The sequence below is a fragment of the Coccomyxa subellipsoidea genome, assembly GCF_000258705.1.
Source record: "Coccomyxa subellipsoidea C-169, whole genome shotgun sequence".
In the NCBI taxonomy this organism is placed as follows: domain Eukaryota; kingdom Viridiplantae; phylum Chlorophyta; class Trebouxiophyceae; family Coccomyxaceae; genus Coccomyxa; species Coccomyxa subellipsoidea.
This window is the reverse complement of record NW_005178024.1, coordinates 730,034-757,413: the sequence shown is the minus strand read 5'-3', so window position 1 is coordinate 757,413 and position 27,380 is coordinate 730,034. Positions and strand designations below refer to the sequence as shown.

At 52.7% G+C, this 27,380-nt stretch overlaps 8 protein-coding genes across 8 annotated transcripts; 6 read left to right on the top strand and 2 right to left on the bottom strand.

Annotated features, from left to right (window-relative positions):
- Positions 1–193: 193 nt before the first annotated feature.
- COCSUDRAFT_19705 (thioredoxin-like protein) lies at positions 194–1,870 on the top strand (the record flags this gene model as incomplete). The annotated part of the gene is made up of 7 exons (XM_005643870.1): positions 194–264; positions 370–397; positions 501–608; positions 701–798; positions 982–997; positions 1,142–1,294; positions 1,550–1,870. Coding segments are annotated over 7 exons (795 nt in total), but the record flags the coding sequence as incomplete, so codon positions are not given.
- A 2,101-nt stretch (positions 1,871–3,971) lies between these two features.
- Positions 3,972–5,784, top strand: COCSUDRAFT_83562 (hypothetical protein; the record flags this gene model as incomplete). The annotated part of the gene is made up of 6 exons (XM_005643998.1): positions 3,972–3,999; positions 4,432–4,577; positions 4,761–4,826; positions 4,972–5,106; positions 5,398–5,541; positions 5,758–5,784. 6 exons carry the CDS (start codon positions 3,972–3,974, stop codon positions 5,782–5,784), a joined length of 546 nt encoding a protein of 181 aa, XP_005644055.1.
- Positions 5,785–6,127: 343 nt separating this feature from the next.
- Positions 6,128–6,880, bottom strand: COCSUDRAFT_34284 (hypothetical protein). Its single transcript, XM_005643869.1, has one exon. The coding sequence runs from the start codon at positions 6,528–6,530 to the stop codon at positions 6,258–6,260; it is 273 nt and encodes a 90-aa protein (XP_005643926.1). The 5' UTR covers positions 6,531–6,880; the 3' UTR covers positions 6,128–6,257.
- An 830-nt stretch (positions 6,881–7,710) lies between these two features.
- COCSUDRAFT_67870 (hypothetical protein) lies at positions 7,711–9,885 on the top strand. Its single transcript, XM_005643868.1, has 4 exons — positions 7,711–7,857; positions 8,238–8,291; positions 8,722–8,912; positions 9,177–9,885. Exons 1-4 carry the CDS (start codon positions 7,782–7,784, stop codon positions 9,219–9,221), a joined length of 366 nt encoding a protein of 121 aa, XP_005643925.1. The 5' UTR covers positions 7,711–7,781; the 3' UTR covers positions 9,222–9,885.
- A 914-nt stretch (positions 9,886–10,799) lies between these two features.
- Positions 10,800–11,346, top strand: COCSUDRAFT_58668 (hypothetical protein; the record flags this gene model as incomplete). The annotated part of the gene is made up of 2 exons (XM_005643867.1): positions 10,800–10,985; positions 11,215–11,346. The coding sequence occupies 2 exons, from the start codon at positions 10,800–10,802 to the stop codon at positions 11,344–11,346; spliced, it is 318 nt and encodes a 105-aa protein (XP_005643924.1).
- A 1,417-nt stretch (positions 11,347–12,763) lies between these two features.
- COCSUDRAFT_58667 (hypothetical protein) lies at positions 12,764–13,932 on the top strand (the record flags this gene model as incomplete). The annotated part of the gene is made up of 2 exons (XM_005643866.1): positions 12,764–13,030; positions 13,885–13,932. The coding sequence occupies 2 exons, from the start codon at positions 12,764–12,766 to the stop codon at positions 13,930–13,932; spliced, it is 315 nt and encodes a 104-aa protein (XP_005643923.1).
- Positions 13,933–14,065: 133 nt separating this feature from the next.
- On the bottom strand, positions 14,066–19,035 carry COCSUDRAFT_44718 (hypothetical protein; the record flags this gene model as incomplete). The annotated part of the gene is made up of 12 exons (XM_005643865.1): positions 14,066–14,245; positions 14,671–14,814; positions 15,104–15,234; positions 15,465–15,632; positions 15,866–16,004; positions 16,211–16,354; positions 16,577–16,782; positions 17,013–17,128; positions 17,543–17,724; positions 18,054–18,215; positions 18,407–18,680; positions 18,782–19,035. The coding sequence occupies 12 exons, from the start codon at positions 19,033–19,035 to the stop codon at positions 14,066–14,068; spliced, it is 2,100 nt and encodes a 699-aa protein (XP_005643922.1).
- A 1,659-nt stretch (positions 19,036–20,694) lies between these two features.
- On the top strand, positions 20,695–23,417 carry COCSUDRAFT_83561 (hypothetical protein; the record flags this gene model as incomplete). The annotated part of the gene is made up of 8 exons (XM_005643997.1): positions 20,695–20,701; positions 20,982–21,098; positions 21,201–21,343; positions 21,537–21,743; positions 22,368–22,489; positions 22,595–22,788; positions 22,920–23,053; positions 23,238–23,417. The coding sequence occupies 8 exons, from the start codon at positions 20,695–20,697 to the stop codon at positions 23,415–23,417; spliced, it is 1,104 nt and encodes a 367-aa protein (XP_005644054.1).
- Between the last annotated feature and the right edge of the window lie 3,963 nt (positions 23,418–27,380).

The window sequence follows — 27,380 nt, the reverse complement described above, 5'->3', positions numbered from 1 at the left end:
GCTCCAGGTAAACATGTCATTGGATGAAGGGGCATGCCTTGCAATTGATCTGGAAAGTAGGGCTTGTCCCTGGTGCTTGTCTGCCAGACATCCCTAGCTTTATTGCAAGACTTATGCTTCAAGGGGAACATATTTTGGTGTTCCTAGAGAATGCCATTGTTGCTTGATCACAAGTAGAGTGTGTGAGGACCTGCCATTGTGCTGTATTGCAGCTGTCATTGATGGCGACATCTCCTCGGTGTCTCTGAGCGACTACAAAGGCCGGTAAGTCTGACTATGCATTGCTGTCCTCCCTTGATACTAGATCTCACGCTGCTGGTGCCATGCAAGCTTCCATTCTTGATCCTGATATCATGTGTGCATGTGCAGGTGGCTCATTCTTTTCTGGTATCCCAAGGTGAGTGCACTTCCTCATCTGTGTTTATTGCTGCATCTCTCGCACCGCACCCTTTACATCATGCAGGACCGTGCGTTCTCTTCCTCAAGAGTGCGTTGTGCAGGACTTCACTTTCGTGTGCCCAACGGAGATCATTGCATTCAGCGATCGCGCAGAAGAGTTCAAGGATCTCAACTGCGACCTGATTGCTGCATCAACAGACACAGAGGAGGTGAGATATGATGCTGTTCAAGTTCAGCAGCATTTGCGGATGTCGCATGTGCTGAATTGATGGAACTGTGGCGCCTGGTGTCCTGTGTGCAGGTCCACCTGGCTTGGATCAAGACACCTCGCAATAAGGGAGGCCTTGGGCACATGAAGATTCCTATACTGGCAGACACCAAGAAGGCATGCTTCCTACTGTGCATTCTGAACGTGTTGCTCAGATTTCAAAAAAGAAACAGCAAGACAAATTAACAACTCCCTATCCTCTTCATTGTGGATCAGTTGCTGCGACACGTTTCATGTTGTGCCAAGGTATACCGTAGTACAAATAGCCCATTGAAGTCACTGTGTCTAATGTCGCTGCAGGAAATTGCGGCAAGATATGGTGTGCTCAAGGTGCTGCCCTCATCTTGTTACAGTGCCAAGCTGGGCAGTGCAAGAACTGGATCACCCTATTTTGTGACCATGTCTTATTGAACGAATAACTTTCTCTTGTGACTACATTTCCGAATCTGAATTAATATGCAAATTATCCCACAGGAGGATGCAGGCGTGGCGCTGCGTGGGCTGTTCATCATCAACCCCAAGCAGAACATAGAGCAGATCACCATGAACAACATGGGCATCGGTCGCAACGTGGACGAGGCCAAGCGCCTCCTGCAGGCCTGCCAGTTCGTTGCAGAGCATGGCGAGGTGATTCTGCCTCTTTATTCTCCCCTGCCACATGAATGGGGCATTTTCTTTCCGTGCATGCATATGCCTTGTGCTAATCCATGGCAAGGTGCTCAGCACGCACTGCTTTGTACCTTGCATCATAGCTGCATGCACAGAGAGAAAGCAGCGCCTTCCTTATTTGTTTTGCCCAGGTGCTGTTTTCAGATCGCAATGGAATTGTGCTGCGTGCTTGTTGCTGGGCATGCATGTTCTTCACAAAGTAATTTCACGCAGGTGTGCCCCGCTGACTGGCAGCCGGGCGGCAAGAGCATCAAGCCCAGTGCAGAGGGCAGCATGGACTATTTCCAGGAGGCCGGCAAGGACACCAGCCACGAGGAGGACTTTGGCACCGCCCTGAAGCCCGTCAAGTCTCGCCAGGAGTTTGAGGAGCTGATCCAGGGCGACAAGCCCGTGGTTCTGGACTTCTATGCACCCTGGTGCGCCCTCTACCACGCTTGCTTCAGGGTCCCAGTGTTGTCCATTTTCAAATGCATTTGTGAGGTCTTAATAAAAGGGTGCCCAGGCAGTATGATAATCAAATCACAAAGGCGCTGAAACTTTGGCTGCATGCATTCTGCAGGTGTGGGAAGTGCCGCCAGATTGCGCCGTTCGTAGAGGAGCTGCAGGTGTGCAGCTGTCCTGTCCTCCTTGAGCATTGATTGCATGCCCGGATATCCCATTCAATCAGCAAGGAAATTGACAGTCCAATCCGCTGCGATGCACGGCGGTGAGCCGCCTGTCTGGTGTTTGCAGGAGAAGCACCCTGAGGTGGCGTTTGCAAAGGTGGACACGACGAATGAGCAGCTGGAAGGGCTTGCCTCAGAGCAGGGAGTGAAGGTGCTGCCAACCTTCAAGTTCTTCAAGGGTGGCAAGGAGGTCAAGGACCAGGTCTCGGGCTACAAGAAGAAGCCACTTGAGGACAGCGTCAAGAGCTTGGACAAGTAGAGATATCTACAGACACGCTCTTCGGGCAATGCTTTCGTATTTCCTTCCGTAGTTCTTTCCGTTCTTGATTGCGAAGCTCTCGGAATATGTGGCCAATGCGGGCTTCACATTCGAGCAATTATCGGGCAAAACTTTCTGGCCATCCCTCGGACATTGTTGACAATATTGACCTGCCCAATAAGGGCAGCTTATTTTTGGGTTTGAATTGAATGGTGTAATCATGACATAAGGGATGGCGGCAAGCTAAACTTGGCCCTAGGTTCCATCAAAAGCGCAATTGGAGATTCCGAGAATAATTTCCAATCAAGCATTTATCGGTCGGTTCCCCATATTTGTTTGTCGCATAGACCTCTCATTTAAGAATTGAAGAAGATGTGGGGCGGTAGATTTTGGTGGGTGGGCATGGGAGCAGCATCGATGTTGTTGGGGGAAAGGATCGTATCACCAACGTCCCTACATGAAGTGTCAAATTGTTCTGCAGCACCGGATCAATTAAAATTAGTGCAAATAGTGTTCAGGTGCGATCATCTCGCTCACCACAACGTCTCACATACACAAAGACGCCCCAACTGCGGCGCCATAATTATCATAAGATAATTATCAAAGCTTCTGACCTTCACCACATCAATGTCGATATTTAGTTATCCATCTATGCTGGGGTTGATCTGGGTGCTGACCAGTGCCTGTCAAAGACACCTGTCTTCCAGTGAAGATCTCATCAAAATGTCTATCAAATTTTCGCTTACTGACATGTATATTTGGGGGCTTGGAGGTATATGATGCTCAAATCTCACCTGCCACGGTGACCAACGAGAGTGAGGGACGCTGTGCAGGCACGGAGCGCGCACGCCCTTGACAGACTCTTACTGGGACGGTGTGAAATGGGAGGCGGGCAATGACTGCGGCATACTGCCTGGTGCTCTGCAGATAGCTGTCACAGACATGGCTGGAGGTCCCCAGCCACCACTCTCACATGATGCTATCCAGGTGAGCACATATGCCACACTCACCCCCTTCTCATCACCAGATTTACAGCACAGTCCTCCACATGTCACCATCTGTAACATTCTCACAGATGCTCACATGCTCTATACTGCGACCAAGTGGCAGACCTGGATGTCTATAAAGAGAATGGTCTTGTAAAGGGAGCAAATATGTGATGCAGGCAAGGACACAGCTTCCAGGCGGTTGCACCAAGGGGGAACTGACAAAGCCGGGACAGCAGCAGGCAAGGGAGCTGGGCAATTGGCTCAGGCAGACATACATTGAAAAGTACAACTTCATGCCGCCTGACTACAGGGTACGCCACTACCTTGCATTTTCCGTCCCACCTTCCCACAAACTGTATTTCTCTGGAAAAAGCAGGTCACTTGTCAGCATTCAGCTATTGGCTTGAACCTCATCGATCTCCTTCCTCCCAGATCGTCCAGATGGCCTTTCAAGTGCCTGTTAGGGAACTCAAAATCAAACATGCAGTTTTAGAGTCCCCTGTGCGCATTCCATCACTTCCATGAATATGGGCTTTGCATGGCCGCAGGAAGGATTGGTTCTGGGCAGGACGACAAATTACAGGCGCACAATAGCCACGCTGCAAGGGGTGCTGACGGGGCTATATCCCGATGCACAGAATGCGATCTCTGTCCAGACTGCCCCAGACGCTGACGAAGTCCTCTTTGGTCGCACTGACAGCTGCGAGCGCTTGCGCAACCTCATGAAAGCACAAGCACGCGCCCTCAAAGGTGCGGAGCCTTCGTTTCTTTTCAGACATACAGAATGACCTTCCCTGCCACTGGCCAAGTCGTGGGAGGAGGGAGCAGTGATTTCTTGGTGTATGAACTCCTCCTCCTCTTCACCTCTTGAAATGCTGAACTCTGTCAGGGTGCTCCATTTGAGCTTGGAGGCGCATCTTTCACCCTCTGCAGGATTTTATGCACAGACATGCAGGCAGGCATTGTGTGCATGCTAGAGAACTTCCCCGTTGCATGTTGGCCAGCCCTGCGCTGGCCAGCTGCTGGGCACCTGCTGTATTTTCCTGTGGCATGCCAGAGACATTTTGGTGGAGATCTACAAAGCGTTGCTGGGATGACAAGTTTGAATGTCTGGGAGAGTGTGTCACAATATAACAAACAGTATTATCTGATGCTGGGATGTCCAATACATTGTGGGTGCAGAGAGCGCGCAGACGGACGAGCGGGTGCAGGCGCTGGAGCAGAGCGTGCAGAGCGCTCTCAGGCTGCCGGGGGACCACCGCGTGCACTTCACCGACCTCCACGATGCTATGACCTCTATGCGCTTCCACGGCAAACCCCTGCCGCAGGTGCGGAGAGCACCCTAATCTGACGGTCGTTTATGAAAAACTTGGACATCTTTTCATCATCCTGCAAAGAGCAGGGAGGCCCCAGCTTGACGTGCAGTGAACAGCTTGATGTCTCCTCAGCAGCCCGTCAATTTGCTGTGAAAGTCGCCACTTTGTGTGAGAAAAACACGTTCTACTCCACAGGACATCACGGGCTATTCTCAGACCTGTCCTCCAGACTCGTTGCTGGGGCCCAGCAGCTGGGATGAGGTTTGCAGATGCCCTTACTTGACGGGCAGGCGGTGCTTTCACAAATGCAAACCTCCACAGGTGAAAATGAGGGGACCCTGCTGAATGATGTATTTCTAGACTTAAGGTGACAAATGGTGATGACAAATGGTGATGCATGGGGCAGGGCATGTCGGAGGAGCTGCTGATGGAGGTGAACCGGGAGGCGACGCGGCGAATGACTGCGCTGGTGGCGCCCCAAGCCAGCGAGCAACATGGGCCTGACATGCTGCGACTCAGCATGGGACCTCTGTTTGAGCAGGTACACGCTCTGCTGTGCTCTTTGCTTTTGCTGCTCCACCACTTTAGCCCTCTTTGCCAGTCACACAGCATGAAATCATAGCCATGCATGAGTGGGCACCTAAGAGCTGCCTGTTGACTGCGTATGCCAACATGACTAGGATCGTTTGATGCTGATGGCCGTGTTCCCATCAGTCTATCAGAGGCACAAAGCTAGTTGCATCAAGGATTGATTGTTTACCATCGAATGATGACTTCTCGAAGGGATGCAGCAGTAAGGACATGGTACTCTGACACATCCGGTGTGTTGCAGATTGTGGGTCGGATGGCGGCAGCTGCAGATGGGGCGGATGCGTGCCCGCTCTTCATGTACAGCGGCCATGACACCACCATCATGCCAATCCTTGCCACTCTGGGGGTGCAGCTCTCTGACTGGCCCGAGTATGTCAGCAATGTGGTGAGCAGCTTCTTCCTGAGCCTTTGTTTTAGTTCGGTTCAAAATGGTGCATTGCCCATCTCAAGTGCATGCGATGGCTTGGAAAATTGGCAAGTGGTATATGAATGTGGATGCAGGTGTTTGAGCTGTGGGAGAGGAAGACTCAGAAAGGGGAGAGCAAGCACTATGTCAGGGTGCTCTACAACAAGCAGCCGCTGTCCCTGGCAAAACACCCAGAAGGTGTACTTCAATGTTGGCCCTTGAACATGAGCTTTCCGCTGCAGGAACACAGGATGACTGCAATATATAACAGCCAGAAGATTTGGTGACAGTCGCTGGTTGCTGCAGGTGAACCCATAGAGCTGGAAGACTTTGAGGCTGTCTACCTGAAGCCGTACATCCTGTCGACGCAGCAATACAGGGAGGAGTGCGAACTGACATTTGACCACACTGCACCAGCACCAAGCAGCAGCGTGGGTGGTGGCAGTGCAGTGCAAGGCTTGTGAGGCGCTGCAAATATTTGAATGTGAATTCAAATTCTTCAGCGCACTTCTATAGTGCCTGAACGTGCCATTCTTTGGAGCCATATCAACGGAACAGTAGAGGGAATGTTTGCTGTCCACATTGGACGGGGTTTTACCTCTTACATCTAGCAGCCTATTATTTTGCCAGAATCATCTGGCAACACATCAAAGGCAGTAGGTAGTAGATAGAAGCACAGCTCTGCATGGGTCTTTCTAGCTCAGCACGGACATCATGACTGTCTTGATCTGCGCCAGAATTACTTGCTGCGGGTGGCCTCCAAAGTCTGATAGGATTGAGAGGACTCCAGGCCATGAGCCGAGCTCTGGTTTCTCAGACAGGAGCACTCCAGCGCCAACTATGGCAACGGCGGTCAGACTGCCTCCTGCAATAGGAACAGTGGAATCCGCCGAAACTCTAAGCAAGCTGATTTGGCTGTAGATACAGGACATGCAGAATATAAAGTAGTAGACATTCTTTCCAGGCATGTCTGAAGTTTGGGTGCCGCATCTGGAAGTGCTTGCAAGACGGCCAAGCCAAAGTGATTCTGCCTTGCTAGAGCGGGCATGATAACAGAGGTACTCCGCGCATTCTTGAAGTCAAACTACTGAAAAAGAGCGGCTAAAATATAAGGGGACACACCTCGAGTCAAGCAGCCCTGGAACGTGGGGTTGCTGTGCAGAGCCTCCAGAACTGTGAAACACAGATCAGGCAGGTCCTGACTGCTGAAGGCAGGCATGCCTGTGCGCTGCATCCCCGCCAATGTGTCCTGCATGATGTCTGAGACCAGTCGCAGCCCCCGGCTCACATCCACTGCTGAAGCAAGCCAAAGCTCTGCAGAGCCAAGATCCTTGCATGTGCACGTTGCTTTTGAGCCCAACACCTGCCACAATGCATGCATGCAAAGCATGAAGGCAAAGCGTGCAGCACAAGTTGCCTGACCCACATTTGCATGGTGCGGAAAAGAATTCAACAACAGACATCGTGTCGGGTTGCAATGCATGGTGTGCATGCAAAGAGACTGAGTACAGGTACCTGGTTGGCAGCCTGGAAGACACTGTCGCTCGTCAGACTGGCTTCTTTATCAGGCCTCAAAATTGCAGCTAGGGTGATGCAAGCACAGGCAAGGACCCACAGAGGGCTGCCATCGATTGGGCTGGCCTTGCATTTGCTGAGAACTGGCAGGGCCCTGAACAGGGAAACAATCAGTCCTTGGCATAACGAGCCAGAACTATCGTTCTTTCAGCAACAGCAACAGATCTGGGCCGGACGTCAGACACACACCGAAGGCGTGCACATGGGATATTTGCTAGACGACAGACAACCTGTCCGTGAAGACAGCAAGCGCCAAGAACTTCGTGCTTCTCTCAAGGCGCAGGTGCTGGCTCACGCAAAGCAGGACCTGCAGGGCGCCATGGACGTCCGTCTGCTGAATGCCTTCTGGCATGGTCGGTCACTGCGCGCTGCAGTGTGCAGGGATCGACTGGTTTCGAGTGCCCAATTGTTTTGCTGTTCTCAACACTGATCGACAGCTGTCACATGCAAAACAGGGCAAGTTAGTACCCTTGACCTTTTCTTCTGGAAGCTTCCTTAAGGGAGTGAAATATAAATCCCTTGAAACTTCCCGCAGGAGTGATCCCGCCTGCTCCAATCGAAGTCTCTTTACATCAGCAACACAAGCTCAGAGCTTTCTCGAATATCCTTCCCAAAGCTTGATCAACGCGCACATCGGAACAAGGATGGCTCTTCAGCTGGCGTCGGTGTTTGCGGCAGCCCTGCTCGCCTTCACCCTCTTAGCGCCAACTTCTCGTGCAGGCAAGGCTCATCCTGCTTTCATCCTATATTTCGGGCGGGAAGCATGTTTTACAGTTGATCAAGGCGTGGCAGACTGCTTATGTGTTGAGGGGATCGGGCCTGATCGCTCATCTTGGAGTCTAGCAGCCTGGTAATAGTGTCCAGGCCCAATAGTGGTCACATCCACCGAGTCCATGGTCAGATGGTCGAAGGAATAAATGGAATTTTACCTCCCCATGAGTGTTCCTTTTTACTTTTGGTCTATCACTGAAGTGGGCCATGAAGCCTGAGAGCTGTGGTGTACCAGGACCTACGGATCATGCCAGAAACTTTGTTTGTAAGCTTCGAAGTGCCCTTAGCGTGAATCAGCGTGTATGATTTTGTCCATCTCCTGCTTGCAGCCCCGGCCCCTGCGCCGGCACTGGCAAGAAGAGCTGCCCGGCCTCCCGCCAATGGTGTGCTTCTGGTCACCTTCCATCAAACATCATAACACCTCCATCTGCCTGCTGTCCTTGCAGGCAGAAGAATCCATTACACAATCCGCTTATGTCCTCAACAAGCTGTTCCCTGTCGCAACTATCCTGAGAGCTCCTTGGAATGCCGCTCAACAGCACACTGTGGCAAGATATCTAGCGATCCTGGTCTGGGGATTCATTACATTGTTTCTGCGTGATGTCGACCTGCGAGGCAGCCTTTACCTCTGGCGCTCGCTCTGCCTTGATGTCTGCATCTGTCTGTTTCTCTACTTAACGCACAGAAATCTGTGCTTGACACATCTGCACGCAGCTCGCGCAGGCAGCTACAATGCAATTTGTTTGCATCAGGCGCACGATCACCTAGTGGTTGAGTGCACGCTTGTGTAATGCTTGAGACATGTGTGCGCAGCTGCCTACCTGGGCCCCGCAGCTGCGTCTGCGATACAGCGCAGGAACGCAGTGCTACGGGCGGCAGGGCCATCCGCGCGCGCAAACTTTTTGCGCCAGGAGCGGCCCTTCAATCTCCAAGCCGCCGCCCCGACCACTTTACCGGCGCGCGCCCCCCGGCCGGCTGCTTACCGCAGGATACCCGCTGCCAAGGTGGGGCCCCTCGCACAGACTGCGAGTCCCTTCCAACCGTTGTAAAATGAGGGATTGCCTGCTGGGAACACTGAGTGTGCCGAAGGCCCAAGTCACTGTGAAGCCATTGCACAGTCTGGCCATCATGTCCTTAATGTCTGATATCAGACTCATGCAAGGCTGAGGTCACCCTGATGGAAAACGGCTGTTCACCTGCGAGAGGCGCCCTAACAAGAGACATTCACAACTGCCATGATTCTGATTGTGGTCTTTGTTTTGGTGCAGGCACCAGGTGCTGCGAGGGCACCTGCCCCGGCAGTACGGGGATGAGATGCCGATTGAACATGGCCGTCAAACTTTTGGTTGGTCCTTTTCCAGCTTGTGTTGCTCTGCCATTGCATTGCTGGACTCGTCTGACAATAAACCAAGCAGCTGCTAAAGGCATTGCTCGTGGCCGGATACCCTTGCATACTTCTGCATGTCCGCTGCTGCTAGCGCATCTATTTCTTGACCAATGTCACAACTATAACATGGATTGTGTCAGCACTGCGGATCAATCCCACCCCAAAGAGTTTGTGTCTGCTGTGACTTGTGGCATCTCCCGGGGGACTTCTGGTGTACTCTGAGCTTGCCACTACAGCCTAATGCTAATTCGCTTTGTTGTTGGCGTTGTTGCATCTTTGCTCAATGCCATGATGGCACCAGCACGATCGCAATGTGCCGGTATGATAATGGTGATGATTATTATTATTATTACAGGCTTTTCCTGCCATGAGGCAAGGTTCTTCCTGCAGACAAGCTGCAGTTGAAGGCTGCCACAATTCTACCCCTTGTTGGACTCGCCAGATCCAAGCAAGACCCAGTCAACCATGGGCACGGTGCTCAGTATCTATGTCGCCCCCTGTCAGCCGGGTCCATGTGCTGGTATATGGCACAGGGCAATTTCACAGTACTGTACCTTAAGGGAGCCTATATACTAGAAGCCTAAATGAGCAAGCAAGGGTGACTAGCACTTGCTTTTCCTGACAGCCGCAAGATGATATTGCCAAGCAGTTTATGCATGTGTCTGCCACCACACCGATGATTAAGCATGACCGGGATATTATCATTATTATAGCAAGATACGTCCTGCAGACAAGATGCAGATAAAGGCTGCCATAATTCTACCCCTTGATGGACTCGCCAGGTCCAAGCAAGAAGACCCAATCAATCAGTGGGTACGACCGGTATGCTGAGGGAGAAAGGGCTGCAATAAGGTTGCACAGCATGCAGAATGAGAACAGGAGCACGCAGGTGCGCGTTCAAGCCTCAAGAGCTGCATGAAACTCTCGAGCAATTCTCATGCAATCCAATCAGCTGTCATGCAATCGGAAGGAAGAAAATTACACCTGGAACTGACGGGGCTTTCAATCGGGACTTTTCTCTTCCAATGACGTGGAAAGGGATTCGAGAAGATTTGAAATTGAAGAACGCGCTGACATAAGCAGACGACGCCCCTGGAAAACAAACGACAATTCCAATCCAAACAAGAACTTTCTCAAAACATTTCCTAGCAACTCAGTCGAACACCTCTTCCCACAAAGAGACGCCATTTACACCCGTTCAGCATGGTGAAGCGTGGAGGACTCGCGATCCTCGTCTTGACGATTGCCTTCCTTGCCTCCAACGGCGTAAACGCAGGTCAGTTTTACGTGCATCAATCAAAGTATCAAGGTAGATGTATTGCCTTGCCTTGCCTTCATTTTGCTTTGGACAATGCCGTCTGCTGCTGCTGCGGTCGTTGTTTAGATCACTGCGGCGCCCCTGGACAAGAGCGGCCACGGAGAAGGCTCTGCGCAGTGGAAGCCCATCAGATGAAGTACTCGTGATTGTTTCTTCTGAATGTTGTGCCTATCTCACAGTTATGAAATGTTGCTTCGCCGGGACAGGAACCGACTCTCGGAATCGCAGCCCCAAGGTTCCGGCGTCACCGAAGCCTACCCATACTCCAAGGCCTTCTCAGTCTCCGAAGCCTCCCAAGTCTCCGAAGCCTACCCAGTCTCCGAAGCCGACCCATTCTCCAAAGCCTACCCGTTCTCCAAGGGTGGAGGACCGGTCCCCGAAATCCCCGGTAAGCGCTGAAGTTCCCATCCTAAGTTCAATTGTATCCTGTCGACGCGTCTCACGCAGAGCATCAGAAACCGAGCAATCAAGATTCAACGGTTTACTGCATCACAAGAACAGGAGACTCGGTGGGATAGAGACACCAACCACGGGAAACAATCTTGCTGATTCGACTGGAACAACGGAAGCTGTGACTGACCTCAGCTGTGTTCCTGGACAGGGCTCCGAGAAGTCTCCCAAGCCCCACCACACGCCAACGCCCACACCAAAGCCCACACCAACAGACACTCCCGTCGCCACCACCGCAGCTGCCTCAACCAAGCCAGCCAGGCTGCACAGGCGCATGATCTGACCTGCAGAGCCTGCGAGAGATCTTAAGCGCTTGAGAGATGGCAGCTTGACGTACAAACGGTGCTCTGACTGGATCGGTGTCATCTTGACAGAAAATGATCGAGTGCATACGCGTGAGGAGAGTGCAAAACACAATGCGCAGCTGCATACTCTATGCAGCTAGGGAATTTGGCTTGAGGCAGATCTTTCCCAGCATTGCAACTAATACCATTTCATTTCAATAGGTGAAACAGCACAGAGGAGACACTAAAAAGAGGTGCAGCAGCACAGAAGAGTGTGAGACAATGGATAGGTGAAGCTGCACAGAAGAGACACTGAAAAGACATGCAGCAGCACAGAAGGGTTTGAGACAATGAATAGGTGAAGCTGCATAGAAGAGACGATGAATAGATAAGAGGACTGAGAACGGATGGTTCCTTAGATGACTGCACCTGTGATGTACTTTCACGCAAGGGCCTGAGCCTGCGCCCTCAGATGATCGAGGGCAGCAAGTGCTCAGACGTCGAAGTATTTTTTTCTCATGTTCAGAGTTGTTGCTGACATGATCACATGTTCAAGAACAGACCAGAAGGTGACAGATTCAAAGAAGCAGGCGTGCTGCCCATTGTGATTTTTCCCTTCTGGACTGCAAGAACTGTACTGTGCTTTTTGCGGCAATTGTCCAAGATCAGTCCTTGCAATGTGGCAGTGTGAGCGATACTGTGAGTAATGCCCTTGCCACGTCCGGGGACGTCAGTGTACATCTGATGTAAGAATACAAGTTACCATGGTCTCAGTTGATGAGCACATTCCATCAGACATGCCTGGGGTCAAGAGAAAATCTGCTACTTGCTTCAGCACACTCAGGTCCATGTCTGGAGCACAGGATCTGTCCGCCAAATAGATATCTACAGTATCAGTACAATACATTCAATCTGGTGTTCTTGAGAAGATCAATTCCCTGCTTTGTTCTTTGTTCTAATCACTAGCTGCTGCCCTTCTTAACGGTCCAAATACATGTCTGGCACTTGGCAGTGATTGTCAAGCCACAGTATTAGGCAAGCAATCTCCGCCCTGCTGTAGGACTGATGGTGAAGGTGGTTGTGGCTGCAGGTGCTGTGGCATTGCTAGTCACTTGGTTGTTGACTGCCAGTGGGGCAACCTGCGATCGTGAAACAGCTTCAGCAGGTTATCGGAAGTTGAACAAGCAGATGGAAACAAGGGGATTGGACTGAGCTTCTCTTCGGATTGGCAGGGCATGCTGTGCAGGCAATCAGATGCGGCATGCGGACAAGGAAACGCCAATGCTTAAGAATATTGCTAGGAAGGTTCCAGTATGCAGATCAGTGGCACAAGCTGAGCAATGCATCCAAGTGCCTGGGCCAACCTGATTCACTCCTGTCGTTGGAGTGGTGGGCGTGCTGCCGATGACTTGGGCTATGGGCCCCTTCGAGGCGAAATATGCCAAGGCGCTCAAATTATCATTGGTGGTCGTGGAGGGCGTTGTTGTGGCTGGAGTGGTGGTCGATGGTGTTGTTGTCGTAGTGGCAGTGGAGGTGGTTAGAGGACTGAACGAGCTTGTGCCACCGCTGCCGACAAGCGAGGAGCCCGAAGTGCTCCCACTGCCGCTTGAAACGGCCGTTGGGACAGTGTTGATCGCGCCTGCACTGCCGAAGAGGCCCCCGACTGTGCCTGTACTGCTGCTGGTGCGTGTCGGGGTGCTCGTGAGCTGGTGCAGCACACGCAGGCGTACATCTGCAGGAAAATGTTTAAGTGAATCGCGCAACTGGAAGTTGTAGCAAGTAATTTCAGGCAATCGACAACTTTGACGAGAATCTGGGCTGCCAATGGCCCTCCCATCACCAGAGTTTGATTACTTAATTCTTCAGGGATCATGCACTCAAAGGTCAGTATGAACTAGAGAGAAGTCCCTTCATAATACCTTGACAATTGGCTTGGCAAAGCTTGGAGGCCAAGGCAAGAAGGGCTACGCAAACAAAAGCAGTTCCTGCAGGTTGAGCCATTCGGGCAGGCTTCTCCATCCCCGACGAGTTGCGCCCTGATGGTTTCAAGGTCCAGAATCTGGGCAATTCATTCCCACTCTCGCCACACTCTGTGAGCCTTCGCGATGATCTCGTTAAGGATGTGGGGTTACGACTGTAACCCCCGCTCCCTATTTTTGGCAGCAACCCCTGGAGAAATCCACGTGGAGGGCGCCCCATGCTGGCACCAACTGAGATCCATCAAAAACTTTCTCGCTGATAATCCATTCAGATTTACTCTGCTCATGTGATGAGCAACCTGTAAGACGTGTGTCTCTGGGCTTACAAGGGCATTGCCGTCAATATTGACGGCGCTGCTCGTGGCGTGCACGCGCCGCGCAGACAAATGTGTGGAGTTGTCAGACACTTTCACGGCCAAAATGTTCATTCATACATGCTGCACTCATACTCTCCTGCACTACAAGCTATTGCGTCCACGTGGTGCTCTCACACCATCCAATAGTTTGCCCAGAAACATCCGTTTCATAGGAGCTTTCGTGGCTTTGCCTTGCGCGCAGCTCTGCATAAAGCACAAGCAGCTCTGCAGCCAACGCATGCCTCAGTAGCATATCCTTAGTCATAAGCGCTCCTTAGTGGGCAACCCGTCATAGCTTGGGCTGCCCTTGGGCCGCTGGCGATACGCGGACAGTGCAAGCGCTAGCACTGTCCTCAGTCACGGCCATCCTTACGACAAACAAGTCATCGCTTGGGCTGCCGGGAGCGGCCGGACGTGCGCGCGCGCTTGCTGGCGGGGCCGGTGCCGGTGCCGGCCTTGGAGGGAACGCCCAGGATCTGGTGCCAGTCCTCGTCAGCCGCCGCCGCCTGGCCGTCGATCTGCGCATCTTCTGGAAGCCGCCCGAAGCCGGCACTTGTTTCCCCCTGTTGCCATTCACCAAACCTCTTCAAGGAAAGCGCAAAACTTGGACAAATCTGCTTTATGGGTTGCTGAACCCCCAACTAGGCAGTACGACAAGGGATAGCCTGCCTGCAAGGTAGGCTCTGCAGAACACAACCCCTCAGGAATCTGTAAGACAGACATGCAGACTAGGGTGCTCAATCTAGACAGGCGCAGACTCCCAGAGCAGCTCGAGAATTTCCTGCCTCTTCCCATTTCACACGTATGGCACTGCAGAGCGTACAGCGCACAGCAGCAGGTGGATGCAGTCAGGTGTGTGACACCATGAGAAGCAGCATGCAGCACACAACATGTCTTTAGCAGGGCTGCACCATTTCTTCTTGAGCTACCAGGCTTGCCAGTTCAAAAGCCGCGAGGCGTCCAGCATTTGAGAACAGAGCAGCATTACCTGGACGGCGGCTTGCCCAGATTTCCAGGATGCCCAGTCGCCCCAGATGCCATCCCCCGCAGGCTCGGGCACTCTCTCGGCACTGCTAGCCAAATTGCGCTGTTGAGCTCCGGATGGAGTTGCTTCCATAGCATCCTGCGCTGCCTGCACAAGGGGCACACACCAACTATGTCTCAGATGCCTGCTCAGTCAGGAAATGTGGATGGCAACATGAAAGAATTGTCACTGTAATCTTGATATTTGTATGACAGCCTTTCCTGCCAGAGGCAAGGTGCATATGCTGTGCATATGCAGACAAGCTGCACGTAAAGGCTGCCAATATCCTGCACTTGTTGGACTCACCAGAACCAAGCAAGGCCCCATCAAGATGCAGGCATAGCACCCAAGTACAGCACTGGATTGACACAGGTGTGTTGCATGCATCGCACTGCACCTGTTCTGTGGCTATCGGATGAGCGCCAGATGTGGATGGCTCATTTACGGCTGAAAGCGGCCCAAGGAGAACTCCTCCGCGCGCAAGCAGCGCCGCATGGCTGGCCGACCACACCTCCAGGTCATTCAGCCCTGCAGCAAACCCATCACCTGATGGCACTAGCGTTGATATATTGAAAGGTTGATAGGGCCTGAAAACTTGCATTGCTTTTGGAACATGCAGTTGCAGACATGTCTGCATGGAGGTCTCGAACTCTGAGAGACCTACAAGCACACATGCATCTCTCCACACTGCAACAACAAAAGTGACTGCAGTGATTCCTGACAAGACAGAAGCATGCCTGTGACGATCGGCAGGGCACCACCGCGTGCGTCGGCGCCGTCAGGGCCGCTCCCTGCCTCCGCAGCGAGCTGCAGGGCCGGCCCACCATGGTCATCGGGCAGCACGCAGAGCGCTCTCTGCGCCCGCGGCAGCAGCCGCGCTGACGTGGACAGCAGCTGCGCCAGCACTGCCGCTGACTCATCGCCTCCTGTGCGATACACATCACACAATACTTAATCCTTCACTTGGTCATGCAGAGGACACTTCCATCTGTGCACAGTACTTCCTCTGAGTCAAAAATTGGTGTGCCCAAAAGATGCATGCTTTGAAGCTGGCCTGACTGGTGCTAGACAATGGAGGCATGACTTATCAGAGGATCAGATGAATAATCGCATTTTCCAATGCCGGCATAGGAAGGCGTAGCAGACACTGGCGGCTCACCTGGCACGGGGCTGCGGACGAGGCGGGCATGCGCGTGCAGCGCCTCGGTGATTCGGCCGCGCAACAAAAAGTACAGGGGGAGGAACCGCACAGTGGTCTTGCCAGCCTCCATTTGTCCTTCTAGCCACTCACACAGCACCTGCACACGCACACCAATCTCAAGTCCAGTCCTGCATATTGCCATTGTGACTTAGAAATAAGTGATCAAGTGTATACTATTTTTTGCACTCCAGAGACACTCCTGGTTATTCAAAGAGGACTCTGGAGGGCTCTGATATATTAGCCACATGTCATTCAAGCTGCATTAGAAGGGAGGCCACCATAACGCGGGGCAAAGGTGCGTACCTTCTCCTCCAATGTGTTGAAGGGCAGCTTCACAACATCAATCACGGCGTTGTTTTTGGCAGCCCAGTCTGCCAGGGCGCGTATGAGCGCTCGAGTATCCCTGGGCCTCTGCTCAGGGCTGACCCGCTCACAGTGCTCCCTCGCCTGCCCGAAATCCAAGCGCATCAGCTTTGTGTATAGCAGATACGACTGTACAAGTGCCGATGACACAAGAATGCTTAAGCATTCTTCTTTGTTGCCTGTGTGGACAGCGAGGCCAGACCACCTGGATAGCAACGAGTATAAGTGGACATCCATTCTCTCAACGCTTACCCCAATACCAAGGGTAAATGCACACAGTATAAATGTAAAGACAGAGGGTGAGACCTCCATGAATGCTTCAGTGACGAGGTTGCAGTCCAGGCGGATGCCCAGTGCCACCTCTGCCTCCTCGAGCGGCTCGGCTGCGGGGCCGGCCCCGGGGCGGCCGCCGGCGGCCGAGCGCGCGCGCAGAACGTCCAGCGCCACGTCAGCGCATCCCCGGGCCGCCAGCGCCTGCACCACCTTGAACCGCGTCGCCGGCGCCGCCGCAGCTGCAATGCAAAACACAGATCGTCTTGTCAGACTTCTGCGGTTCATTTAGAGCGCCCCCTCTGTTTTTTGGAGTATTGACTCCGGAGGCGGCCATGTGTTCGCCGTTGCCACGGGGCTAATATGCAGGCATAACGTTTTGGACATTAGCACTTGGATGCAGCGCTGTATAGGTTTGCAAGAGGACCTGTACAGTTGTCAAGGAACAAGCATGAAAGGGAAGCAGCGGCACCTGGCAGCGTGCGGCATGCCTCTTCCAGGGAGGCAGTGCTACCCAGGAGGGCATCGTCCAGGTGGAAGTAGGCCTGCCACTCCACCATCTGCCGAGGACTTACGCTGAAGCCTTGCCTGTGACACGTGCACCCTCAACGCAGTCAGCAAGACCTTCTCAGCTTCACCACTCCTCTCAAACAACACCAGACCCTCGGACGCAAGAAATGTGGCCCCATTGGAGGTCCCGGAAGCCGATCAGAGGACCGGCAGTCAGACAACTAAGGTCACGAAACAATTCATTAAACACAGCAAAGTCAGCCTGCACCGTTATGGAATGCCGCGTTCGCCACGATTCCTAGATGCTGGAGGGTGGGGCAAGGAACGGGGACCTCGCCATCTACAGCATCGCAGCTCAAGGCGAACGTGACATCCCACCATGCTGGGATCCAACGTTAGGCTGGTCCAGGGGGATAAGCTTTGCTTGCGCATACACCGTCTAGCAACCATCTCGCAAGCTAAGCCGTGCAGAGGAGTCTGGTAGCATCTCACATGAACTCCCCGGGGCTGGGGCTGAGCCCGGCGTCCATGAGGTAGTAGAGCAGCAGGGCTAGCTTGCTGTGCCAGGCGGCGCGGTCCGTGGCGCCGTTTAGGAAGATGCCCTGGACAGCCTTCTCCAGGGATGCAGGCGGGTACTGCAGCGCTGTCACCCCCTGCTCCCAGTGGAAGAAACCCTGTCAATCCACAGCGCCCGCTCTTGACCGACATGCGTGGAATTGTGCCAAGGTTTGGACACTTCAGTTGCAACACTGCATTTACTTTAAATGGTGGAGCCACAGCATAGCATTGCATGTCCAATCTGGGACGGAGGCATCAATGTCGTATAGATTCTGTTGCAAGCCAACACCACTCGCTGGAACATTCTGTGAAAGCTCAACTCACTGAAGCGTCATGGCCCTTGCTTGTCATGAACTCTTGCAGCTTCCAAGAAACTGCATTGAGCCATAGCCGCAAGGAAGCAAATGCAGATGAGGTGTTGCACAGCAGATGAGGGGGGGCTCACATGCTGGGAGGCCAATTCCTGGAGCAGGTCCTGCAGAAAAGGCGTGGCCGGCTGCGCGGCATTGCGGCGCTTGTTGACGGCTGTGCGCCACTCCTGATTTGACGCGTACCTCCCCGGACCGCCCCCTGCCTGCGCCACATGCTGCGCGACCCACTCCAGCACCTGCCGGCACATGCCGCTTGCATGTCATGACATGTCCAACGCCGATTAGTTGTCTCGTCACAGCATCATGCCTCCTTGATGAGCCTCGATGGGTGCAAAACGCGTATCTGACTCACTATTCGCTTGAGTGAGGCAATGCATGCCAAGGATAAACATTATATGTCCCATCTTGGGCCTAGCGTAGGGCTCACCAGAGCGCATTGGTAGAGCTGTTTTGCCAGGATGAGCTCGCGGGAGTCCTGTGTTTGGGCTGCTCCACTGGGCTCTGATGGCTGGCCCAGGGCCTCCAGGATAGATACAAGCGAAATGAGGCGGCCCACATGCCTGTACAGATCCCCCTTTGTTGCCAGAGAGGCCAGGCCTCGCGTGAGGCCCTGCAGGATGTGGCTGTGCTCGCGCTCCAGAGCGCTGTGGCACCACTTCTTCACGCACTCGCCATCCAGCAGATAGGCCTCCAGGGCATCACTGCAACATCAAGACAGACGGGTTGTAAGTCCGTGAGCAGCCCCTCATTGGCTGCTACATGCAGGACTAAGACCAATGGAAATCCAGATAATGGAGCTCACCTGGATGTGCAGTATTTGTCTGAGCAGACCTCCACAACATAGTCGTACACCAGGCTGCCGAGTCCATACTGCAGGGCTACATCAAAGAGTGCATGCAGATGTGCCACATCGTTGTCACTGTTGGGCGCGGCCGTGAGCCCTGCCGCCCGGCACTGAAGCAAGAGATCGTGGAACAAGCGTCGCCCTGATTGTGTGACTCGCACCAAATCACGCGGTGCCACTGCTGCAAGTTTCTGAAGGGCTGAAGCTGACATTAAAAGTTTCTGTGCCAGATCTTATATGATTTTATCGATCTGCTAAATTAGATCTATGCAGCAAAATTACTTTTTCTTAATGTCTAAGCAGCTTGTATCGACAAGTTTCCAAATTTATGTCGGTGATGCAGATTCCATCAAGCCAAGAAGGACGAATAATTCACGAGCTGTGAACTTTGTCTGCAAAGCACAGCCTTGACAACTCGTTGTTGCATCAAAGTTTGCATCTTGTTAATCGCTAAACTGGTCAAATTCATGTTTGCCAAATTTATGGGGTGATTAAATTAATGTATGAAAACCCCAAAACCCTGCCGAAAACAGTTACAGTCTCGCAGAAGTCTCGCACTTTCCTATCATCCCATAAAGGCAGCTTGAAGAGGTTCTCGTGGCTCAAGCTGCAACTCTAATTCATGTTTCGGCGGGGTAGACCAACTGTTCCTATGCGTTGCACCTCATTTTGACATTCGCTCGAACGGATCCTTCAAGGATGGTATTTTGATTCTGAAGACCACAGATATGTTTGCTAGAGGCATATATCTGGATCAAACACGGGATGGTAGGCCTTACCACATCAAAAAAACGCCCTGACGGTGTCATCCAGGAGAGATCTGCAGTCTCCCATGTCCTCAGTAATTAGATTAATGACATTTGCTGCATGGCTATTCGCAGAAAAATTGTTCTCTACCGGATCTGCAACGGTACGAGATCTCCCTTGCACGATCGCTTGGAGCCCTTCTGGCACACATCTGGCAGTGACTGTTGGGAACGAGAATGTGCTTGTGCACGACCGCCATGGCACATTGGTGAATGATATTGCAATACAAGATTCTGATAAGGGAGCAGAAAGCACCCCACAATTGCAGGTGCTGCTCAGTGCTCAATGGTACAAAAATTGCCGGCGTGCCATTTTCGGGTATCCAGCAATCCCTATTCATGCAGTGATCTGATTCTGTGCTGTGCAGTGGGATTCACAAGGTGCACTGCTGGCCATCTCATGCTATGCACAGTCGCAAATATTCTTGTACACGCTCGCCAGCCGGTCAACTGTCCGGTTGGAAAGCGGAGTGAAGGTGATTCCTGCCTGCAGACTTGCTCCTCAGCGTGCATCTCAACGTCTGTCTCTCTCATGACCTTTTTGCAGCAGTGTGGGGTCATTTCTGATTGATGCAGATGTTTTGATGCAAACACAGGAGATGACATGCCTTGCATGGTCAAACTCTCATCAGCTGCTGGCTGCTGGGAACAAAAAGGGAACACTGGTGCTGTTTTCACTGGCCGAGCAGAGGAGGGATGTGATTGCTGGAAGGCACGGCCGAGCAATCACATGTGCAGTCTGGAGCACATCTGGCCTTCTGGCAATGGCAGGTCGGGACAATCAGGCAAGCATCAGCATTGCCCTACCAGACATGTGATTCTGGCCAATCTTTCATAGCCACTGCCATTGCAGGAATCCCAGATCCATCAAGAATCCCGGTTGAGAAAGATCGCCTCCTGCTTGATGCAGATTACTATCAGCAGAGGAAGCGATGGAGCAACGCTGTTCTCACATGTATTCAAGAAGGAACCTTGTGACATTCAGTTTGCACCCAGCAGACAAAAGAGTGGAGCGGTCCCCTCAGAGTCTCTTTCCGCTGTGCTCGGTGCCCGAACCCTCAGTATATGGAAGGTACGCTGACATTCATATCCGCGTCATTGATGTATCTGTACAGGTGAGGCAACTTCCATTTACAGTGAACTTGTGATGCAGGTGTCAAATGAGAATGCGGATCCAGGCCAGCTCAGCTTCCAGGAAACTTATGGAGACATCAAGGGGCATGCATGGTGTCACCAAGCAAGGCTTGTTGTCTCTTTCCAAGCTGGTAAGGCTGGACACTACATTTCCATATCCTGGCAAGCCCTGCAATCGTTCCCGTTTTGCTGGCTGATGATGCCATGCGGGTGTGCAGGAATCATTGTGGTGGTGTCAGCACCTTCCAAGGGGCCAGCAAGCCAGATGCAGGTCTACAACTGCTTTGCAAACGCCCTCACAGCCTCAGCTTTCTGTGCAGCAGCTGGCCGGGCAGGTAATGTGTGATGAGTCAACTGCTCGACCTCATATCTTCCCAAGCATATCAGGGCCCGTTTTGTCAGAGCTGTGTTCAAATGAATCTGTGATCTCAATGCAGCTGTTGCGAGCGGGGGGAGGGTGGCAGTCTTGGCCGTGGCAGAGACCGTGCAGGAGTGTCGGGAAGATGCAGTCAGCATTCCTGGGGACGTATCCTCGCTGTCTTGGTCCCCTGATGGCTTGCTGCTGGCTGTGTCGTCGATGGTGAGACACTTTGCCAGCAATCATTTTGTTAGTGAATCCCATGCATGCGGATTTCACAGGCCAGGTCCCTGTGTCACATATCCAACTTGGTACTTTACTCTGCAGCATCATGCGTACATGGAAAATTTGTGCATGTCAGAGGGTCAGAGGCTACAAAGTAGGCAGATAGTCTAATGTTTGGATAATATAACAGGATGGACCAGTGCATGTCTTCTTGGCGGCTCTGCCAGCTGTGTGCGCTGTGAGGGACTGCTCCATTGCATGCCTGACAAATCTCAGGGAGGTCACCATCACTGACTTCAGCACTGGGGCTGGATCAAAGCTGCGCTGTCCTGTCGTGGTTGAGCCAGCCTTCCTTGCTCTGGGGACCCACCATTTGGCCGTGGGGCTAGATTGCAAGGTATGCCTTAGATTGCAACCAATTCAAGATTCAGCAATGTATGGTTTGTTCTGCCAGTGAAAATGCAACTTGCCTGCCAGCCTCAGCCAAAGCTTTGTGTCTTGAGATCAAGCAATTCAACCAGGCAAGGTGTGGATACAGGTATATTATTACCTGCTGCCGTTGATAGGCGGCTCAGAAGCAAAGCTGCTGATAGCGAAGGAGTGTTATGGCCCAATCGAGCGTCTGCAGCTCAACTCCACTCATGTAGCTGTCCTCATTAAAGGTGTGCCAGCACACGTGTGTAGCACCTTTTCACATCATTGGAAGCTGCAACTTATTAGTGGGGTAAGCTCATGCAGCCCTGCAATGAACTCCCAATGACTAACTCAGACACTCTCGGCTTGCAGGAAGGGTGATGGTGCACACATTAGAGGCCTTAGAGAACAGCACTGAAGACTTTGTGCTGCCACCACCTGGTGTCTTTGCTGAGATCACAAGTATCGTAATGACTCAGCAATTTTTGGTAAGCGTTCCTGACCTTTGCTAGACCATGTGAACCATGCAATTCTCAGCCTAAAGTGCAAAGGCCAATGAAGCATCATATAGGGCCCTTCCTAAAAAAAGACATTCTGCGTGGGTCAGATAGCGTGCACGAGGCAGGGAGATCTGTGGTACTACAGCTGTGAAGACCGCGCCTGTGTGGCAGAGCACCGCTTACATAATGGGCCAGCTGCTTTCATATCACCAGAACGCTCTGGTGTCAGGTATGTCATACATCACAATTGCAAGAGCCTGATATCATGGGTCACGAATATGAGCTGCTCACTCTGGCAGAGATGTGAGGTTTAACTTAGTTGTGTGAAGTGCAGGACTCTCTGCTCAACAAACGATGGCCACATGATAGTGCACAGCGCTCTGGACAACTCCTGTGTGGCGGTGCCAGCGTTTCAGGGGCCCCTTGTGGCAGCCCTGTGGGACGCTCTGGACAGGAATGTTTTCCTGCTGTCCAGTGGAAAGATGTTGCATGTCTTTGTCCTGGAGCTGACAGCCATCAATGGCCCAGGTGAATTCCCAGCAGAAGAGCTCCATCAGGGAGGCAGTAAGATAAAACAAAGCCATGCATGCTGGTGCAGAAACTCCCAACAAAACTGGACTGGATGGTGCCTTGATTTGGAGGAGTGCCATGCCATGCAGGCATCAAACATTTGGGAAGCCAGCCAGCATCAGCAGAGCTGTCCCCTGTGCTCCTTGTTGGAGGCAGGCTCATCAGTCAGCACACCAACGGCTCTCTTGACAGCACAATCCTGGACACTCACAAGCCTTTGGAGGTATGAAACATCATCTCCTTGTCAATTAACATTCATGGAGCACTGTCACTATGTGTTTGCCAACATTCACTCCATGGAGCATCCAGCATCATTGCTGGCATGCATTCTTTGTTACAAAGCAGGAAGCGAAAGGTGAATCACAGTCCCAATGGGGTTTCTGCAGCTGAAGCTGTATCCTTGGCAGGCCGTTGATGTGGGAGTGCGAGGGGATGAGCGGCTGCTGATGCGCGTACGCGCTGCTATTGCCATTGGCAGAATGCAGCAGGCTCGGGACACGGCTGCGATGCTGAACAAGACAGCTGGGTGGCAGGCACTGGCTGCTGCTGCCGTCCATAGCATGGACATCCAACTGGCCATTGAGTGAGTCCGCAAGATCCTGCATGCATTGCTCCTGTGGCCCCTCACGAAGCAGTGCTGAATCAATATTGGCAGCGAAGTAAGGCCATGCTCTTCGTTGCGCACAGGTGTTATTGTGCGCTTGATGATCAAACAATGGGTGACGCACTGGAGAAGCTGACATCTGTTGAGGAGAAAGAACTGCGGCGCGGACATCTGTTGTCTATGATCGCTAAGGACCATGATAGAGCACAGGTTAGTCACATAGAATATCTGTGCCATTTGCTTGGCATGTGACATACAGCCAATTGCTTGCTGGTCTGGGGCTCTGTCAGATGCACACAAGATCAAGGCCCTGATTGGATTGAGGAATGCGCAGGAGTGTTTTTTGAGGAGCAGCCACCCAGCAGCTGCCCTGGACATGCGCATGCAGCTGCAGCACTGGCCTCAGGCCTTGGCATTGGCCCGGGAGCTTCAACCTGCTCTTGAACCCATGATCACATGCCGCATTGGGCAGGCATGCCGCATTCCCCTCTTTTTGGTCAATGTCTCTCCGTTGCTGCCAGAAATATTGCTTCTTCAGAAGAGAGAGTGTAAAAGCCTGGCTCACATTGTGCTGCAGGCGAAGGAAGAGCAGGAAGAATATGCTGAGGCTCACAGGTGCTACAGTGATGCTCTAGCAGCGGATGATGAGGCAGCAGAAGAGTGTCTCAGTGAAGCAGACAGAGCACTGTGCAGGGGCGGGCTGGCAAGAACCACTGTCCTCCTGGGGGACTTTGTCAGAGGCAGGGAACTGGCAATTGCCACTGGGGATGCAGCGTTGATAGCGCAGTGTGCTGCCCTCCTGGACACACTGCAGCAAGTGCAGGCAAGCAGGCTGCCTGACAATTACCTGCGTGTGAGTTTGTTTGAACCAGGATTTTACTAAACATCAAACTTGAGGGAAGTTACAAGTATACTGAATGACTCCAGAGTGCACTGCAGGCTGCTGCAGAGCTGTATGCGCTCGCAGGCGACAGAAAGAAAGCAGCAGCGTTGTACCTCGGTGCAGGCTCTGTGGATAAAGCATCCGCCATCATTGGGCGGGGCGAGCAACCGGAGCTGCAACTTCCCTTGGCTCAGGCTTTTGAGGGTGCGCGACCAACACAAGCTTACACACACCCCACCTCCCATGGTGTTTGCTGGATCAGGAGGGGACTCAAGTGAGCCTTCGCTGGCCGTTTCTGGCTCTCTAAATTGCATGAGTCACACCATGCATGACTAAATTCAGAGATGGCGTGCGAAGTGGCTGTGCTTATGCCATGCCCAGGTGCCGGGAGGTACAAGGAAGCTACGACTGCATATGAAGCAGCAGGAGCCATTGCTGAGGCTGTGGCAGTCTTGCTGCAACACCTGCAAGACGGCGACGGTGCAGCCGCTCTAGTCGCCAGGTCGGGCGACGCAGCTGCCGCCGCCCTTGTGGCCCAGCACTGCCAGACTATTGGCGAACATTCTGTGAGCAATCTGCCATCCCTGCCACGGGCCACGGCCATAGACCACATGCATAAACTTGAGATCCATGCTGTTGCCATTTCCAGTCCATGCAAGGCTCCTCTTGCACTGCTGCTGCTGATCTAATGATTACAAGGGAATCTATCCTCATGTTTGCTTTCTCTCTTGGCTTACAGGAATGCAAGCAGATATTACTTTGATTGATTTTCATGCCTATGCATTTGCAGGCAGCGGTGCACTATCTGATGCTGGCTGGGCAGCAGGAGGCGGCGTTTGAGGCCGCGCGCCTGCATGACGCCATGCCGGCCTTTGTTGACAGCCTGCCCGGCAGCGGCCCAGCTGCGGAGCAGGGCTGCAAATGGGCGTGCCAATTTTATGAGGAGCGAGCGCATTGGGAAGCTGCGGCTGACCTGCGCGACAGATTCGGCTTCCACGAAGCTGCCGTGAAGCTGTACCTGAAGGTGGGTGCGATCAATATTCCATGTGCTGCTTGATGCTGGCATGTGGTCCGACTGAAAGAGACATCGTTCTCAATTTGCTTGAGGTGTTGTTAACAAGAGCTAAGCTGCAGCTCGCTGTAAACCATATTAGCATACTCAAACAGTCGGTAGAGGTGTCCCCAACTGAAAATGGTGTTTAAAGATTCTGTATTGTCGCCAATGATGAAAGGAGCCGACATGAGGGGTATGACAAGGGTTCATCTCCCCGTGCAGGCTGGCGGTGATGCCATCAACAAGGCTATAGAGATAGTGGGCCGGACCGGGGATGCTGCACTGGGTCTCCAGATCGCTGACAATCTGGAGAGTCACTCGCCCGCTGAGTCAGCGGCGCTCCTGTCCAGGCTGTACCTAGCGCTTGGCAGGCATGAGGACGCCGCTGCAGCCGCGCTGCATGCTGCACACATCGACCAGCAGGCGGGAAACTACAAGGTGAAGAGCTAAAAACAAATCCACTGCAAATCGTTGAGAGAAGCTGCTTCTGAAGCATCGATCCGTGCTGCTGCCATGGCCCCATAGCTGTGATTCGGATTCTGTGGGCTCTCAAAGGACTGGCCCTTGTTCAATGATCCAGAGCAGCAAACTCCCTGGAAGAAAGCTCCCGAGATCTCGCAACATTGCTGTCATCAAATTTGCACCAAATGAAGGGCGCAATAAAACGATTGGCACTTTGACCTGCGTTGCAAGATATCAATGCACTGTCGTGACTTGCATTCACAGATGGCGCATGAGACGCTTGTTGCAGCATGGCGAGAGTGCCAGGGTTGTGAGTCCAAAACCCTTAAGCTGTTGAGGGGCGCGCTCATTCTGCTACACTCCTACATCCTCATCAAACCCCTCGTCCGCCTGGGGGACCATGAGGTATGAAATTTGTACCCGCTGAACTCACACTTGGCTTCATGCATTGCAATGGCCACATGCTGCTATGGCTTGAAGCCTTAGGCACAGATCAAGGAGGTGTCAAGTCTGCATGGATTGTCCTGAGCTAGGTGCAGGACCTCTAAAACCAGACCCTCTCACATCCCCAAATCCAATTACTCATCCTGATCCTTTCCCCTCTAGTGTTTAAAAAGGTGAGTGATAATGTACCCTTGAAGGTCACAGCAAATGCCACATGCAGGGCGCTGCGCGCATGTTGGCGAGGGTGTGCACCAATGTGGAGGCGTTCCCGAGCCACATCGTGCCCATCTTGACAACCGCAGTGGTGGAGTGCAGTCGCGCAGGCCTGAGTGCATCCGCATACGATTACGCAGCAATGCTGATGCGCCCAGAACACAAGGATGCCATCAACCCGGCGTACCGGCGCAAGATTGAAGGCATCGTGCGCAAACGAGCCTGGTGCGCTCTGGCCATGTTACTTTATTGAAATGCACTTCTTTTCCTTGCTTTGAAGTGCATCTGTCTGCTTTTGCGCGCTTCAGAACCTTCTCATCTTTGGTGATTATGACAGCCAGGAGGTATCCATCACCGCGCTCCCCCTGCCTAGAGCAGGCGGCATTGAAGGTGTTGCATTTGCAAAGGGAAGCAGAAATCTTGTTCACTGTGGGAAATAAGTCCTGGGATTTGGGGGTATGCCAGGGGAGAGGACCCTGAAGAAGGCCAGATTGCCTGCACGTTCTGTAGCGTTGCTGGCCCATGCAGCGAACTGCGCTGTGGACACTGCGAGAGGGCGATCCCATTCTGTCTGGCCACAGGTACTATGCCTGCCCCAAACTGCTTGCTGGTTTCTCTCGATTGCCCTCTGACCTTGGCCAAAACTGTTTTAAGCAACTGCATGCACTCTCAAGACGTTCCTTGGAAGAAAAACTCATGCTGCATCAGCACACACAGCAAACATGCTAGTGCGAGATCTGTTTTTCCTCGCACTGATTGTGATCATTGTGGTGAAGTTGCCTTGTTTTTTGTTTGGCAGGCAAGCGCATGTCTCAGGGAGACTGGGCGGAGTGCCCTGCTTGCAAGTGCCCAGCAAACGGACTCGCATTTGCGCGCCTGCTGGCGGTACA

Bases quoted from the DNA above. Each gene is read 5' to 3' on its own strand.
- COCSUDRAFT_67870 (XM_005643868.1), top strand. From the start codon at position 7,782: ATGGCTCTTCAGCTGGCGTCGGTGTTTGCGGCAGCCCTGCTCGCCTTC. The intron at 7,858-8,237 runs GCAAGGCTCATC...TCCTGCTTGCAG, and splicing joins AGCGCCAACTTCTCGTGCAG to CCCCGGCCCCTGCGCCGGCA. The intron at 8,292-8,721 runs GTGTGCTTCTGG...ATGTGTGCGCAG, and splicing joins TGCCCGGCCTCCCGCCAATG to CTGCCTACCTGGGCCCCGCA.
- COCSUDRAFT_34284 (XM_005643869.1), bottom strand. From the start codon at position 6,530: ATGCCTGGAAAGAATGTCTACTACTTTATATTCTGCATGTCCTGTATC.